The sequence below is a fragment of the Merops nubicus genome, unplaced genomic scaffold (genome assembly GCF_000691845.1).
Source record: "Merops nubicus isolate BGI_N331 unplaced genomic scaffold, ASM69184v1 scaffold25971, whole genome shotgun sequence".
NCBI lineage: Eukaryota > Metazoa > Chordata > Aves > Coraciiformes > Meropidae > Merops > Merops nubicus.
In genome coordinates this window covers 51,518-68,140 of record NW_008590641.1, presented here as the reverse complement: position 1 = coordinate 68,140, position 16,623 = coordinate 51,518, and the positions used below count along the sequence as shown (strand labels likewise).

The 16,623-nt window shown below is 38.1% G+C and overlaps 1 protein-coding gene across 1 annotated transcript in view; it reads right to left on the bottom strand.

Moving 5' to 3' along the window:
• Positions 1–16,623, bottom strand: part of FOXN1 (forkhead box N1) — a 25,146-nt gene that overhangs the window by 3,069 nt on the left and 5,454 nt on the right. Inside the window, exons 2-6 of the mRNA XM_008950031.1 lie at positions 14,832–15,335; positions 12,475–12,585; positions 6,894–7,021; positions 6,053–6,149; positions 149–356 (exon numbers count right to left, since the gene is read on the bottom strand). Of these exons, the coding sequence (XP_008948279.1) occupies positions 149–356; positions 6,053–6,149; positions 6,894–7,021; positions 12,475–12,585; positions 14,832–15,335 (1,048 nt within the window). The remainder of the gene's footprint in view (positions 1–148; positions 357–6,052; positions 6,150–6,893; positions 7,022–12,474; positions 12,586–14,831; positions 15,336–16,623) is intronic.

Here is a 16,623-nt window from a genome sequence, read left to right as displayed (position 1 = left end):
CCCCTTATTTTGCCAACCACTTAAACAGGAAAAATTCTTAAACACTTTCCTAAATCATGCATAAGTTCTCTGATACAGCTTGGTGCCTACTGCAAAGAAAAGTTCCAGGGAGCACTGTTTAAGACCTAATACACCAACATTTACTGACCTGGCTTCGCCATACTCTTCCTTACAGCAACTGGATCTTTCCTCTTCCATTTCTGAAGCTCCTCCTGCATCTTATCAATTTTGGCTGGATTCAGAGCCCACAAACAGCCTTTCCGAGAAGAATTGCCTGACTTGTTCTCCACTTTCTCAAAGCATTTGTTCAAAGATAAGTTGTGGCGTACAGAATTCTTCCAGCCATCTGGAGCTGTCTGGAAAAACAAAGCCAATCAAAAGAATGGAACTTCAAGGAAAAAAAAATTACAAACATATTTCTCTGTTTTGACTAGTGAGATTATAAGAGATGCTGTTTAGATTATACTTTCTAGAATATGAAACCTGTACATTAGAAGGAAGCCACAAAAATGTTACAGTCGTGTTGTGTGGGAAAAGATAAATAAGATAAAAAAGTAACATATCTTCCAAGCAGTAAACTTCAAGAGGGGCTGCTGGGTTTTTAAGATTGAATTTGCAAATCACAAGAATTCCTTAACCTGAACAGTACATGTAAGCTTCATTAAAATTATTCTTCTCTTTTTATTTACGTGGTTTCTGATCAGTGAAGGAAACAAAATTCCTTCTTCTCCCTGGGGACAGTTTTGCATTCAACTGCAAGAACAGAAAGAAAAGAAAACCTAGTGGAAACTCCCCCACATTTTCCCTCTGTTTATACAATTTAACTTTTATAATCTTTCTTTTTTTTTTTTTTTTTTTCTTGTAGAAGAACTTTGCAAATGAATATTGCTGTAAGGGATGAAGAAGGAAATACTTGGCAAAACAGTCATGTTCAGATTCTGATGGAAAAGGCCTATCTGCTTGCTAGTCTGAAATACTGATCTTGAAATGGTGCTGCATCCTTTTAGCACAGGTAAGTTTTTCTGGTATTTCTTTATTTGATTTCACTAATTTCTGCTTGCTTAGTCATGCAGCCAGAAGACATTGCCCATCACATTACATCTTTGTAAATTACTATGTGTGTTCATATCAGGAGATTCCTGTAGTAAATTCCTGATGTGTCACTTCCTTGTGTTTCTGTTGGCAGGCACTGTACAATGCTGTTTGTTGCATATCTGAGTAGAACTGTCTTAGCTCGTTGCCACTGCAATACAATTTCCAAAAAAATAAGAAAGGAGTGGGAAAAATGACTTGCCACCTAATGGTGGAAATCAACCTGAGAAACCCAACTTCATTGCACTGTATGCAACTGTTAGTCCAGCTGGACTTCCCCTGTCATGGTAAGCACAGTTAAAAAAATGAAATTGTGGCTTCACCAGTGTCAGTCAAATGATATTGCTTCCCAAAGCTCTGCATTTGCAGAGATAAGAGATCTGGAGAGAGAGACTTTAGAGCTCATCGGATTACAAAGAAGGACTTTCAGTATTAATGTATCTGAGGCCTTTTTTATTTTTATTTTTTAATCAAATTTGGATGCTTTTTCATTGTTTCCAAAAAATCCTCATCTGTGTGTCATAAGAATGAAAATAAACAACTCTCTGAAATGTGGGTGAAGTTGTCTATGTGCCACTATTGATTCGTATTCATGGATGCAAAGCATTTGTCATCATAATTGTTTATATCTACCACAGAGAATTATTGAACAGTGTGCACAAGAAATAAATATGATTATCCAAAGTCTTTTTAAAGAGTCTAAAAACAAAAATTTCCCTTTTATGCACATTGTTTCTTCTCCATTCCTATGGTTTATTAATAGGGACCCTTCTCTTATAGGAAGCCAGCTTTTTGATAGTTCCCTTAATTGCTGTGTAGTGTAACAGTTTTCCTCTAAGACTACCTTTTATAAATGGACTTGTGTCCAGTTTTGCTTTCACATGATATGCCATTCATATCATACTGAAAATTCTACATTTTCAGTAATGTAAAATCTGTTCTTTCTCAGCTTGTGAAGGACTTTCTTGTGGGTTAAGGTGTTAAAAGCCTTACTGAAGAATTTGAGAGTCCAACTTAATACTTGCTTTCTTCATTAAAAAAAAAAAAAAAAAAGTTGTGCAAGTTAAATACATGTTATTTACTAAAAAAAAAAAAAAAAGGAACTGTTTTCCCTTTATAGCAGCACAGTTTCTACCCTTCTGGCCCACCTGATGTCAGCATTTCCCTATTCTGTTAGGCAGTCCCATAGGTGAGACAACATGCATTTCTTTTTAAAAGAAAAAAACCTCCAACCATCCAACCAAAAAAACAAACAACAAAAAAAAACCAGAATGATGAGTCAGGTTTTTTTTTTCCCCTTGCAGGTCATACTCAAGTTGCTTTCTGGCAGTTCCAAAAGCAAGTAAAACTGTTCCTCCTAGGTAAGAGCTGTGCTTAGCTACTGAATAAGCTGACCTGAAAGAATATTCATGTTTCTTGCCCTGCACATGAGGCTACATACACCTCTGTATCTAGACAGGATAATTGGTGTTTCTGCAAAGCACCAGAGAAGATGGGAGTGGCATGTGTTTCTCAGAGGTTTTCTGAATGTGTGGGGGTGTAAACTATGAGACAGTTTTGGAAACGTAAGGGCAAAAACTACATGGATTTATTCTGGAGACTGCTGCCAACAGTTGAACAGGTTCTTGCATTAAACTTGGTATTGCTGAGCAGCAAAAAGGAGTCATTTACCTAGGGAGGCCCTGAAGGAAGGCTCTGGCCATGTGTTTGTGTTACAGCTCTGTCACCAGTTTAAGTTAACATTTGATTATCTGTTGATGAACTGTGCTTTGGCTACTGAAGTTGCTCTTGTATTGTTGGAATCTCCTCACTGGCTCATTTCTGCCATTGCTGCAACCAGTGTAGTGTGGATGAAGCTGTGTACAGTTGGACACTGGAAAGGAATACTCAGTGCTGTAAGTTCCATCAGACCAAAGACCTTTCTAACCTCTTGGACCACTGGTAATAACTCCAATTAACAAAATTAAAGCTTTCTGTTAGACTCACTAATCACTACAAAGACAAAAAAAGGATGACAAGCAAAAAATATTATTGTACAGACCCATTGATCCTGACCGCCTCTTGAAGTTTAAAGAGTTCAGTGATCTTGCAAAACCCTTTCTCTTTAAATCTAGGTCTCAAGAGAAGGGAGAGGTACATCAAAGAGTAATTCAACTTTAGCTGCGTAGATGTTTTTTTTTAGGACGTAGGAGTTGGATTGCTCTGTTTCAACTAGAAATGAGATTGTTGCATCATAGAAACTAAATTTGCTGTGGCAGCGAATACAAGTTAATTTGACTAGGCTTGTATCATCTCATGTCTCCCAGCAAGACTCTGTGTACACTTGTACTCTCCAACTTAAATTGCTTCCCCTCCCCCTGTTGTATCCTGCTGTTTAGTGAATTCTGGTAGCAACAACAAAATGTCCTTTGCTGATTTTTATATTATTTTATCTTGCAGAAGACTCTCCAAAAAAGGGAGGATAGAGGATATTGGCTTTTGCCATATATTGATAATTTTGTGGGCTGCTGTAAAACAAGAGGTGGACAGTACCTAGTGCACATAAACATATTTGCTTGCTTCTTCTCCTGTAGTTATTTTAAGGATATTTGGGATGGAACTATTCAATCATTTAACCGTGTTGGTAAATAAAAAGCAAAAATAAAGTCATCATAAAGTAATGAAAGTTCCAGTAGTACCCCCTGCACTATGATTTTCCTATAATGCATATGATAGCAGTAACCTCATTATCAGAAATGTTTAAAGGGATTAAGAAAAAGAAATGAGAATCTGCAAAAAACCCAACCCAAACCAAAAAAACCCACACCAACCACCAAAACCCACTCCCTGTGAAACAGGTGAGTTTTGATAAGTAGGAAGGGAAAAGTTTAGATGAGGTATAAGCCAGTTATTTAAATCTGTGGTTGAAATACACCTCCTGTACAGATGGGAATATGTGCACACACACACCTGTGTGGGTACACGGACATATGAACACCTACTGGTACACATAATATCACAACATGTACCATACACAACATCTACACACAATACAGAGTGGAGGAAAGGATGTATAAACTCCCTGATGTTTCTGCTGTGTCAGAGTAACTGTAACTTCAGGACCAGCAAGTGGTACCTGGCAGAGTCAGTCTTGTGTCTGCGGAATTCTGGGCACGTTGGCAGCAGCAGCAGCATTTTATTTGCAAGCTGCTGATTAATTTTATAATCGGTTGTGTGGTAAGACAAAAGAAAATTAATTTTAATTTGGTCTAATGAATAAACGTGGACCTGTCTGTAAAACCTCTAATACTGACACCTCTCTGCTTGAATCTCTTACTATTTTGCCAGAAAGCAGTAATCAGGTAAGAATGTATTACTTTGGTGTAGATCCCATGGTTTGTGTACTAGGTTAAGAAATTTAGTTCTGCAAAATATTAATGTCAAAATGTTGAAAGGACTTTTTTCACAATCTTCACACTATCTTCCTTTGGTTTGTTAAGATTTCTCGCCACTAGTGGTAAATGTGTGAAAAATAGAGTTAATATTCTGTTAGGGACAAAATACAAATATGATATTTATTCTTCTTTTAAAAATGAGAAAAGAAATACAGCTAATATATTCTTGTCCTGCACCATTCTACCCTTCTTTCTTTCCCTGTTCAGATTACTATCATTACTTAATTTCATGTGTGCTTAGCCTAAAATTTGATTGTGTCCCTGTGACTTAAGGTTAGAGTGCTTCAGATTTGTTCCAGTGGATTATGACCAGTCAAGTTGTGAGGACTCAATTCTTGTGTTGTGATGGCAGGTTGCTTTGTGGATGTTTGTTTTTTTTTTTTTTTTCCCCCCTGTCTTTTCTTGCTTGTAACAAGTAATAGAGTAGTAGCTAATGATTCCTTTGGGAGGGAATCTGGGAATACCAAAGTGCAATGAAACCTAACATTTCTTCCTTCATGATAATGTCTATTCTGTTTCTCGTATTACATACATATTCATTTTAATTTTTTTTTATGGGCATTATTTACCATTAGTGTTCAAAAACGTTGCAAAATTCTATCAAAACGTTTACTTTTAGAAATTCTTACTGTTATTAATACAAATGTTTGAATAGCCTTTCTGTAGCTGCCTTAAATTTGTTTTAATTGCTGCATGTTTGTTTGCAATAGGAAACAGGACAGACTTATGTTGCTTCGTTTTCATTCTTGGGCTTTGCTAAACGTCACCTGATCTGGACTTTTAATGAGATATTTTTTAAGAATTTGCAGTAATAAAGCTCTGTGGTGAGCAGCTGTCGATGAGTCTATTACAGCTCTTTTAAAAATCTTAACTGTAATCCTGCTTTTGGATTGTGTGCTGACTAATCTATTTGCACTTGCATTCCAGGTGCAAGAAGCCATTCTCTCATAGCATGGATTTAAATTTCAATAGTATCTGCTGCAAACCATACACCCTTACCTCCACCATTACTGTCTAATTATGAGCTTAGTACCATTTATCACATATTACACCTTTCTTTGTACAGTGCATGCAAGTGACAAAGTTGCCTAGGACGGATATCCTGGCTCCAGAACAGAGCTTGATAACCTTGAACTTCTGTTTCCACATGAGTCTGGAGGTGCTATTGGTGGCAAAGGAAGCCACAAGACCAGATCTGCCTGTATTGGAGATCTGAGAGGAAGGAATGGATGTTTTTAAAAATACCCTTTTTATGGGTTGTTAGTGAGGAATAGACACTGTCATCTGCACAAACTCAAACCTGGAACAGTTCCTTTTGTGTTAAACATTACCACGTATCATGTCCACGTTTCTGCCTGCGCCTAAAATGCTGGGTACTTTGTGATCATGAAAGTATATTGTGTGTAACTGATTTGCTGTTAACCTACTAAGAAATTATCCCTTTTCAGAGACCAAATCCTTTCCTTTATTCCCTCTGCTGCTGGGTAAGCTCAGAGTGAAATTTCCCCACTCCCTGTGGAACTCACCTTAAAGTAAGGGAAGTGTTCTGTCATGAAGTTGTAAATCTCGCTGACCGGCAGACTCCCTGTCTTGCTGTTTTTGAGTGCCATGAAGATCAGGATGCTTTAGGGAGAGAAAGAAAAATACTTGAGCTTGTTTTGTTTGGCTCCACAGAAGCAGACAAGATGAGCCTTTTCCACAGTGAGTGTAATTACTGTGGCTTTCACTGTCATGGCATGAGTACCAATGATGCTTTTAAGTTTCACTCAGTTGTATATAATCTCTTTACACTGCTTTACTTGTAGAGGGTAACTCTCTAAGCACATATAGAAGGTCCAACCTGAGTTTAAAGTAAAGGAATAGAAAATGGAATCAAGACCATAGCCTTCAAATCCTGCTAGTGTGACAGAAAATATAATTAAAATTTAGTTGTTTGATCTACTTTGTTAGGCTGTTATTTGGGGGATAAACCTGTGTGGTGACTGGCATATCTGATATGTTTTTTAGGCATTTCCTTGCCCTAGTAACTGCAGAAAAAAAACCTTGTTTTAATACAGGTCCTGGAAAAGACAACAAAGTCTGATTAATCTTGTGCTGATGAAATTTGCAACACCTAAGATATTTTACTAGAGAAACACCTAGCTTTTGTGGGGGTGGTCAAGACAGTTCACATGCTTTACAACATTTCATTTCCCTCTGCTTTGACCCCAGAGTCTGGAACATCTTATGATTCATACAGACAGGACAGAGCACACTGGGAACAAGACAAATAAAAGTAAGCACGTTATTGCAAATTATGCTTGAAATAGGCTGTGGGTAAACAGTGTATTTCCTGTAACATTAGGACTTGAAAAAATATTTTATTACCTGTAGGAGTAGATGGGTTTGGGAAATAGAGGCTGCTGGGACTCTTGACTGCTTTGAGGAGCAATTCTTTGGTAAGGGTAGTGTGAAGAAGAAATATAAGTCACAGGATAGCTGCCTCCTGAGGGATACTGATGATACAATAAAAGAGATGTTACTTGGCTTAGTGACAAGCTCTCAAAAATATTTCTTCCTTAATACAGTATTAAACTACTTAGTTCTGAGGATATTGTCCTCTGTCTACATTTAACAGCTGTTAAACACCAAGTCAGGCCTAAGGTCTTTTTAGCATGGTGTTGGAAAGCATTAGTATTACTAGATAATGCTGAAGAAGCAGAAGAAACAGGGCATGTATGAGGAGGAACTCACTTGTGTAGGCTGTTACCACATCCTGTTGCTGCATGGTCCAAATTGAAGTGTGTAAAAAAAAGTATTCTTTTTATTATTGCCTGCTATGCTACTCAGTTCTTGTGAAAAATGGGAGTAGCTGTACCCTATTGAGTGTCTCCAGGTAATTCATCATTTTACAGACCTAAATCATACCTCGCTTCAGCCATCTCTTTTGCAGCTGAAGCATCTTAGCCTATGCAGCCTTCTCTGAACATTGCACTATGCAGACAAGTAAATTAATGGTGTAATTTTATTTATATAATTAACAAAACCCAAAACAGAATAAAGTGCTTCAAACAATGTGCACCATAGAAAAATGAGGCTATTAAGTAAAGCCACTAAAGATAGAGGCAGAATCAGGGAAGTTTTGACTGGGCATTGCTTAGTTTTATGTGGTGTATTTTGGTGTTTGGGTGGAGAGGAATACAACAAGACAAAAATGCAACATGTATAAAATCTGATCCCAAGAGCACCCCAATGTATCTGTTCAATATGCTGTTATCAGGCAAGGCAGTAAAAAAACAACCAACAACAATGAAAGCTTTAGTGGACAAATGACATCAGAACATATATTAAAGTGAATATAGTATAGAATAAATTAGAGTGGCAGATGAGACGTTTCTCATACATGGACTTTCATAGTGCCTGATGTGCTGAAGCTGTAAGGCTACTCTGTGGAAGTGCCCTCATAGTCAATGACAAGGAACAGGCTTCTCCAAGAGACCAGGAGTTTAAGTGCTGCTAACCACCATCTCAAGGAGCTTCTTTTTATCCATTTTCTATATGAGAAACCCAAAAAAAAATAGCTGGAACACCTAAAATCGAATAGCATTTATGCTGCCCTCACCCCACCCCTGGGGACAAGCAGCAGAATGCTACCTGAGACTGAAATCTTCAGGCTACCTGTTCAGGAGACCTGTGAGCCTGCCCAGCCCTCACGACACACTGAAGAAATGGCTGCTCTATCATGTGGTCACGACAGAAATATGCCAGTGCAAAAAAATAGGTGAAAGAGGGGAGATAATACATACAGATAGCCTTGATTGCATCAGAGTTTCTGTAAGTTTACTTTTTTTTTTTTTTTTTTAACAGAGCAGTTGGTCACATTTTTCTTTTCTAAATTACAGTTTAAACCTGCTGGCAAGCAACTTTCAAGAACAAAGAAACGCTGCCTTGCTAAGGTAAGATACCATCAGTTGGCTCTTCATGAGGTAAAGGCTCCCACTGAACTCAGAGCTGACTGTGAGAGGAATTTCTGCCTCTTAAAGATGAATCTTTCCAGATGCCAGGGCTAGGGTATGGCCAAAATTAGGAGTCATGTCATATGCTATTAAAAAAACTGCCTGCGTGCCTTCCATAGTACTCAAAGGTTGCTGAGCCCTGTTCTAGTTGTTAGCTCTAGAAGTCCTGTGTCATGAGGATTTTATGGTTCCTTAGAAAGATTATAATGTAGCTTTTAAGACTTGTTGGGAAAATTTCCTTGGTAATTAGTTTATGCATCTTTTCAGTTTCTTACTGTCATTCCTGGTTTTGAACTAACAGCTTCTTTTGCTCTTGGTTTTTGTCCCCTTAAAAATGCCTGGTAGAGGTTATCATATGCTTGCAAAATGTTCATATTCTATTTATTTACTCTGGATTCTGAATAATTTATTTCAGTTTCTCAGTAATTCTATTGTTGTTGCTTGAGTTTTGCCTGTTTGCTTTTATCTTTCCAACACTGAACTGTCTGAAATGGAATCTGGAAAAACATGGTGAATGCACTAAAAGACACATACTGTTTGCTACAGTAAGCAGGGTGAAAGAAACGAGATGTACATAATTAATCATATCCTGCCTCCTTGAGCTAAATACTGTGCAAAACTCCAGTTCCCAGAGCAGCCATGAACTAATTCCTTTTGGCTCTCTGCTGCCTGCTTTGTTGTGCTGTGCATAGATTTTTCACCAGAGTACAAAACTGGGCAATTCATACAATAATTTTGATTTTATTTGTTTTAGCGCCTCTTTGAAAAGAAAAAATACTAAGATGAGACTGGTTGTGATGTCATCACCAAAGGCAAGAACTGGGTGTTTTAAAGATGATTTCTGGTTTATTGGTTTCATTACTCCTTTTTGAGGGAACAGAGGCTGAGGAATGGTCTGGTATGACAGGCTTGAGCTGGTTTTACAGTCGCACGACTGGCATGAAAGGTGTCCGTGTTTTATGGTGGGTGGGTAGGTGACTTCACTAGGTGTCTGCTAGCTCTTTCAGGTCAATAAGATGTAATTTTTCTTGTGAGTCATCATTTGTGTTGTGTCCAGCAAAGGAGAAGGTGAGGCCATTTTATCATTTGGACAAAATTAACGAAGGAGTTGATCTCTCTCATCCCTCTAATGAAAAGTGAGGTGTAGTTTGAACACCCTTCAATTCAGGATAAAGGGCCCGTTCTCTCCAATGTAAACTCCCAGTGATTTAAATTGCACTGCTCCATTCAAATTTGAAACACAAGGTTTTAATACTGGAGCTGCTTCATGCAAAAGATGTTGTTCCACTTCTCCTGTCTTGTATCCCATGTTCTTTCATTTCCCAGTATCTGATTATGGCAAATGGACAGCAATTCTACCTGTTATGACTTTGGGTGCCTACACCTATTGTTTTTTTCCTCTTTGTAGTAAAATGTGTTGCCATACTTTTACTATAGTAGCATTAAGAGGCACAAATATTGAAAGGTCTGACAGAAACCTGCTGCATGTAGAGGTCTGTCATGTTGCCAGCCTGCAGGTGGATGGAAGACTTTCCTCTTAGGGCTTGTTGGATCTTGCCTAGCAGCTTGCAGGAGGTTTATTTCAGCTTTAATTTTGTAGTTGTTTTTGAACGTGGTTAATGCCAATGTATAGTAATAGTACTGGTATCAAACCAACACTGACAGGGGAAGGGTGCCTGCCTCAGAATGAATAAAGAAATTTAAAAATATTCAAATGAATTAACAAGCTAACTGGAATTTCTGCTAAAGCAACACACAAAACTGACAGTTAATACTGTGTGTGAGATGTACACAACGTCTGTACTACAGTCCCAGAGGAGAACTAGTCTGTATTTGGAGCAGAGATTTTGTGGTATGTTAATCATTCATCTGGGACCCTTTTCTTTTAAAACAATGATAAAATCAATGAATTTGTAAATTAAGGTGGTACTGAAATATCACCTTTCTTTTTATTATCTTTTAATTTTATTATTACCTTTTATCACTTCTATTGAGGTTTAGGCTAACAAGAAAAAACAAGTAAATTAATTATGATGGTGTTGATAAGAACTTAAAACATAGTTACCTTCTTGCCACATTACAGGGGGTGGAAAAAAGCTTTAGTAAATTCGGGCTAGTGGAATGCCAGAGTGATAGGTAAAAGAAAAAGCCAGGAGTGAGATTATTCCCTATTTCCTGACACTGTGTAGAACTGCCTCCTCTGTTGTTGGTGCCTTCTCACATCTATTTGGCATCTCTACACTTCTTGGGCTTTAGAAGGCTGGCCTTTTGGATACAAAAAGCCCTTGATATTGGAACTACTTGAACCTGAGCACCCTAGGCAAAGTGGTCTGTCCTTGTGCAACACCTAGCTGGAGTAGAACCTCTGTGTCCCTGGTTACTAAGATGACTGAAGTACAAAGTGCAGTTAGTGGTCAGGGGCTGGTGAGGGCTGAGAGAGCAGGAAGAGAACTAGAAATTCAGAAAGGTGTAGAAGTCCCTGAAGCTCTCCAGGTGGTTGACAGTTGGTCCCTATGGTTTCCCTCTCTATATCTAAGGTGTTACACAGTGTAATAATGAGACATCACAGCTGTCTACTGAAACTTAAAGGAAGAAGTATAAGAACTAGACAAAAATATGAAAATCCACTACCAAGGTATGGAATGTTTTCATTCTTCCTTGGTCTTGTTTTACAAAACTCTAACAAATTAAATTCCTAAAAAGTCACTTGTGATGGATGATTTAATTTTATCAATGATCATAAAATTCCAACATATTCTTGATCTTTATGCTTATTCAGCATCTGTTGTAGGAAGTTACTTAAATTTCCTCATAACTCAGTCACTGGATCGAAGAAGTTGTAACCCAAGTGTGAGTTTTAGTGTTCAAATATTTTATATAGATTAATTTCCTATGAGTTTAATTCAGTTCTAGTGGTTGGAAGTTTTGGTAGTTGTGCTGGTTTTGTATGTGTATTTTTGTGTTCTGCTCATATATCTGAAAAATCTTTGTTGCCTTAATTTCCCTTTATGTAAGTGAGAGGGAGGGTTGGTTGTTTTTTAAAATAGGGTCTTTCAAGCATATTTTGATTTCCTTGAATGTCTGGCTTATTAAAGTTCTGTTCATTGCAGATAACTGAGCATAAAAGAGGAAAATTTCAACGCATTGAACCACACTGCCATTTATATCTAAGGGAAATTGCTTAAAGATTTTACAGTTATGAAAACTACTTTGTGATATGCACCCTCCCTCTATGCCAGATTTTCAAAGCTCAGTAGACCACATGCACCAACCTCCGTAAAGGTGTACTAAGGTCACATGTAAGATTAGGTTCTATTTGTATGATTTTACAAAGATACTGTGTGTACACTGCTTTGAAAAAATCATCTGACGTGTATTCAAATGACATCTAAACACACTCAAGAAAACAAGGTGCCAGTTATTCCTGTGCATTTTTAGTAATTTTTAGTACATTCTCAGGCCTCATCAGCATTATTGACAATTATACTTCAGCTGAATAATCTTTTACTGAGGATGATGTAACAGTCAAAAGATTGCAAAAGAGACGTGTGCAAGGAAAGTGAGCATCATCTTGCTGTTACAATTTTGCTTTAAAAGTGTTTTTCTATGTTTGAGCTGAATTTTAAGTATACAGTCACTTATATTTATTTTTTTTATTCTGAAGTTAAAGCAGAGTTAACTCCCTGGGACTGTGAAATGCCAAGTTATGCTGATGATTTATCTGGCTTCAGAGCCAATTTTCTTGAGTGTAATGGTGAAAATTTTCAAATGCATTTAGATGTGTTTTTTTTAAGATGTCATTGGCCTAAACAAAACATATGAATATAAACATGGCCTCACGAACACAAATTTAGCAGGTATGGTTTCATCTGCCTTTTTGTGTTATTCCTATAAGTTCTGTACCATTGTTGTGCTAGAAATACAGAGGCTTTTGTTCTACATATTATACTGACCTGGTGGAAAGGGTGTGAGGGGCAATACATCTGCTGCACTTGAGGCTGGTAGCAGTACAAACCAGGCTGCCCTTCTAGTGGGGATGTCCTAAGCTTGATGTCTGCATCCTGCTAGAAAATATTTAAGGAGAGAGTTATTAGAGAAAACACCTCAATTTAAAATAGAACAATACTGTTAATGTTCTGATCTGTCTTTAAGTATACATACTGCCTTTTTGGACTCGATTCTGCCATGGGAAGTATTATGTAGAATTTGTTTTCTATAGTAGTGACACAAGGAGAAATGTTGTTTCCTGCATTTATATAATTGCTATTTTAAAATCCCAGCCCAAATTCCATGCGAAGAGTATCAATTCAGAAATGTTTGCCTCTCACTTTTCCCCCCCTACCTACACGAACTGTGTAGTCCAACTTTCACTCCTAAGTGTGCATGTGTCTCTACCTCTCTCTTTTTCATGCTCCTTGATTTTTGCAGACTGTCAGTACCTCAGACTGACATTAGACTTTTGTCATTAGGTAGAAGGTGAGTTCTATAACGTGCAGGAAAGAGGTGGCAGAGAAGAATCAAACTTGGCTATTTTATCATTATATAGGAAATATAGTAAGAATATGGTATGGAAATAAACATAGAGAAGTTGATGATATCTTAATTTCTCACAGGTTTGTCCAGCTGCCTGGCCTGGATTCCACACAGGGCTCATTTTCTAGGGGTTCAGGGTCCTGGTTGTTAAACGTTGCTGTCTTTTAGTTAGAATGTGAGGGCACCATACAGTGTGTGCAGTAACACTGTCTGCTGTAGAAGAGAATTCAGATGAACTGCATGCTAAGCAGAGAGCTAGAGAGAGCTCTAGCCAGTAATAAACCATGTGGGGAATGGTGTGTCCATCTGCATCCTTACCTACGTGTCTAGTGACTGACTTCAGGTTCCTTCCCCCACTTAGCATCGATGGCCAGGAGCCATCCTCTGAGAGCTGATGTTGTAAAGCTGAGTTCAAGGAACTCAGGGTGAGTAGCAAGGCAAGTAACGTTTGCCCTGTTTGAAAGCAAGGCCATAATGACCATCTTTATCCTATAGATAAGTGTAGTAGGGATGCCTATTAGACTTGATTTGATACCCTGGCACCGAGCAAATGCTGTACCCAGTACTAATAAATGTCCATGCTCTTTTGGTGACCATAAGATGAAGTTTTTCAGAAATGGTGAGTTGCTGGCAGCAAGTAAGCTATTTAAGAGCTTGGAAGTTGCATGTTTACTGAACCAGTGGAGACATGATCTAGTAGCCAATCTTTTCCTGAGCAGTCACATGCACTCAGTAAAGGGCTTCTGCAGCACTAGCTTTACATTCTCTACATCTTGCAGCCTAGGGATTTGGGAAGAAAATGGGAGTTTTTTCATCAGCTGCTTATAGGTTTTGCATTAAACTCATTTGACCCAGATGAGTATTTATCCAGGAAGTAAGAGATTTAGATCAATTTCCTCCTTAACCTGAATGGTTTCAATCCCCAAGTATGTACCCTGACAACATCCCTCCAGTCCCTGGTAAATTGTCTTAATCCAATTACGATTTTTTTTTTCTTTTTTTAAAAGAAAACCAAACCTTTCTTTTGGTAACCCTTGAATTCTTTGTCACAGCAATTTATAGTCAGTGGTTAGGGCCCTCTCCTGGCAGATGTAGTCATTGTTTTTGTCTGCTCTAGATTATGAAGATACACTCTGCACCTTGGATCACAGCAGAGATAGATTGTGGAGATACTGGAGGGTAATTTCCGTTGCTTTTCAGGGATCTCTGTGCTGCCCTAAATAGGGAGCTGCCTCTATCCAGTCTGTGAATTAGTCCAGGTACCTTTATACTGCACATACCAAAACCATATTTAAATTATATTTAATTGTGCTAAATTCTATATTAATATTAAATTTTATTTAGCACTGATGTCTTAGAGTTTCTTTTCTATTTCCATTGAGAAAAATGCAAGTCAGCTGAGGTGTTGTAATAAATCTGATATATGTCTTCATGCTTGAAAAATACTATTTTGTGAACTTTCTTTCCTCAAAAATACTTGTTAATGACAACTACTGATATAAAACTTGTCAGGAAGAACTTGGATATTTAGCACTCATGTATTGTGTCTAGTGGAAAGTAATTTGTTCTTGTGCACCTTTCTGAGCACTGTTTTGCAGTAGGGAGAGACCATAAAGCAGAGAACTTCAACAGATAAATGCAGGTCTATCCTGAGCTCTACTCTTCAACTTCACAAGAGGCTAAACATTCATGTAGTCACATTAAGAAATAAGAAAATAATTCCAAAAGTATACTTTTGTTACTGAAAATAGGAAAAAAAATCAGAAAAAATACTGACCATCACTTGTGAACTGTGATCTTGACCCGTTGTGCTGTATTGGAGGCTGTTACACCATGGTTGTTCTGTGGACATGTTTGGAATGTGTGTAGGAAATGAATCTGACTCGTCAGGACCAGTAGATCCTGGAAGACCCTCAAAACCATCGATGCTTCTAGAGTTTTTGAAGGGCGAACCTTCTGGTGGGAGGACTTGATGTACATCCTGGAAGACATCTTCACTGATCTGCCTCTTGTAAGGGTGGAAGGGGTTTCTGCTGCTCCTGAGAAACCTGTCGTAATTTCCTACAGTGCTCTCCTCGTAGCTGTACCGTCTGAACTTCTCAGCACTGAAAGATGCTTTAAATTTGTTCTTGCCGCAGTGAATTCCTTGGCTGGTAGGATATCCCCCGTGAGTTGGGTCCTGGGCTGGAGAAGCAGGGCTGGGGCTGTGAGAAGACTCTGAACTCTTCCTTTCTGTCCTGACGTCTGACTCATATGGCTGACAGTTATAACTGGGTTCATCCTGCAATGAATTATTGACCTTTATTTAGTATTAGTATGAGCATATATTTTCTTATTTTCATTATTCACAGAAAAAGTACCTTAAAAATATATTATTAATGAAAGTTACTTGATATCCAACGCTGTTCAAATTTAAATTCATAAAAGCATTGAGAAGACTGAACTGTCTGAGAAAAACAGGACGTCTTAGGTAACTCTTGACTGTTTGGTCTGACAATTTCAGGGAGAAGATGATGTATGATCAAGTGATGAAAGATTAAATGACAGGAATATGATAAGTGCAAGTCTTGTCATATACAAGTTTAGTCAAATAAGCTTGATCTCATTCTCTGATGGTGTTACAAGCTGCCAGATATGTTGCTAGTTACATCACTTCCTTTCATTAATGTAGCCACACTCATTCTGTGAGCCAGGTAGACTCTGAGCAGACATTTTAACCTTCTTCCTGTCTCAACTCCTCCCTTGCCTTTTGCACTTAAGTAAAAAGCAAATAACAGCTACTGAAGTGTTCTTTAATCTAGAAGAGAAAGGCTTTACAAGAGCCAGTGTCTGGATCCTGAAGATGACCACATTCAGCTTAGAAATGATGCACATTTTCCCTGCCATCAAGGATGAGTAACAATTTGGGTGCCTTTTGGGAAAACATGCGTAAGTTAAGAGCAGGGTATTGTGTTCAGTGAAGAGGAAAATGGAATGTTCTGTATTACACAAAAAGTCAGGCCAGATTGTCAAGTACTCCCTTCCTCCTTTCCCCTCCAAATCCAAGTTGGTCTTACAGTATTTTAGGAGGATGTATGAAGGAATATATGCCTTTCTGGAAGAACCAGATTCCTAGAAGTCCCAAAGGGAAGTCAGCATAAAAGCCAGTGCTTTCTGCAGAGTGGAACATGGCACAGCTTTGTCATTCCCTGGCACGTGGGTCTGTGTGTGTCCAAGCTAGTAATATTTTGTTCCACCATGGATTCCTGCAGAAAGCAAACCTGGCACCATGACTTTTGGCTTCTCACATGGACATGAACTTGCTCAGTTTGTAACCTCTTAGTTCTTACTTCCTGGCTCTCCTCTACAGTCTTAACACGTGTTTATGATCTCTTTTGTTAAATAAGAATTAACCTCCCCCCCATATTCAGTTATATAAAGCTGTAAGAATGGCAGTAGTACCAATTCTACACCTGAGTTTTTTCGTAATAAAAGTATGACAATGGTTATTTTGCTGTTGTTTGGTGAAAAACACTATTCTCAGTTGTATTTTTGTTATGAAAGGTGAACATGATGTGAATATACAGGCA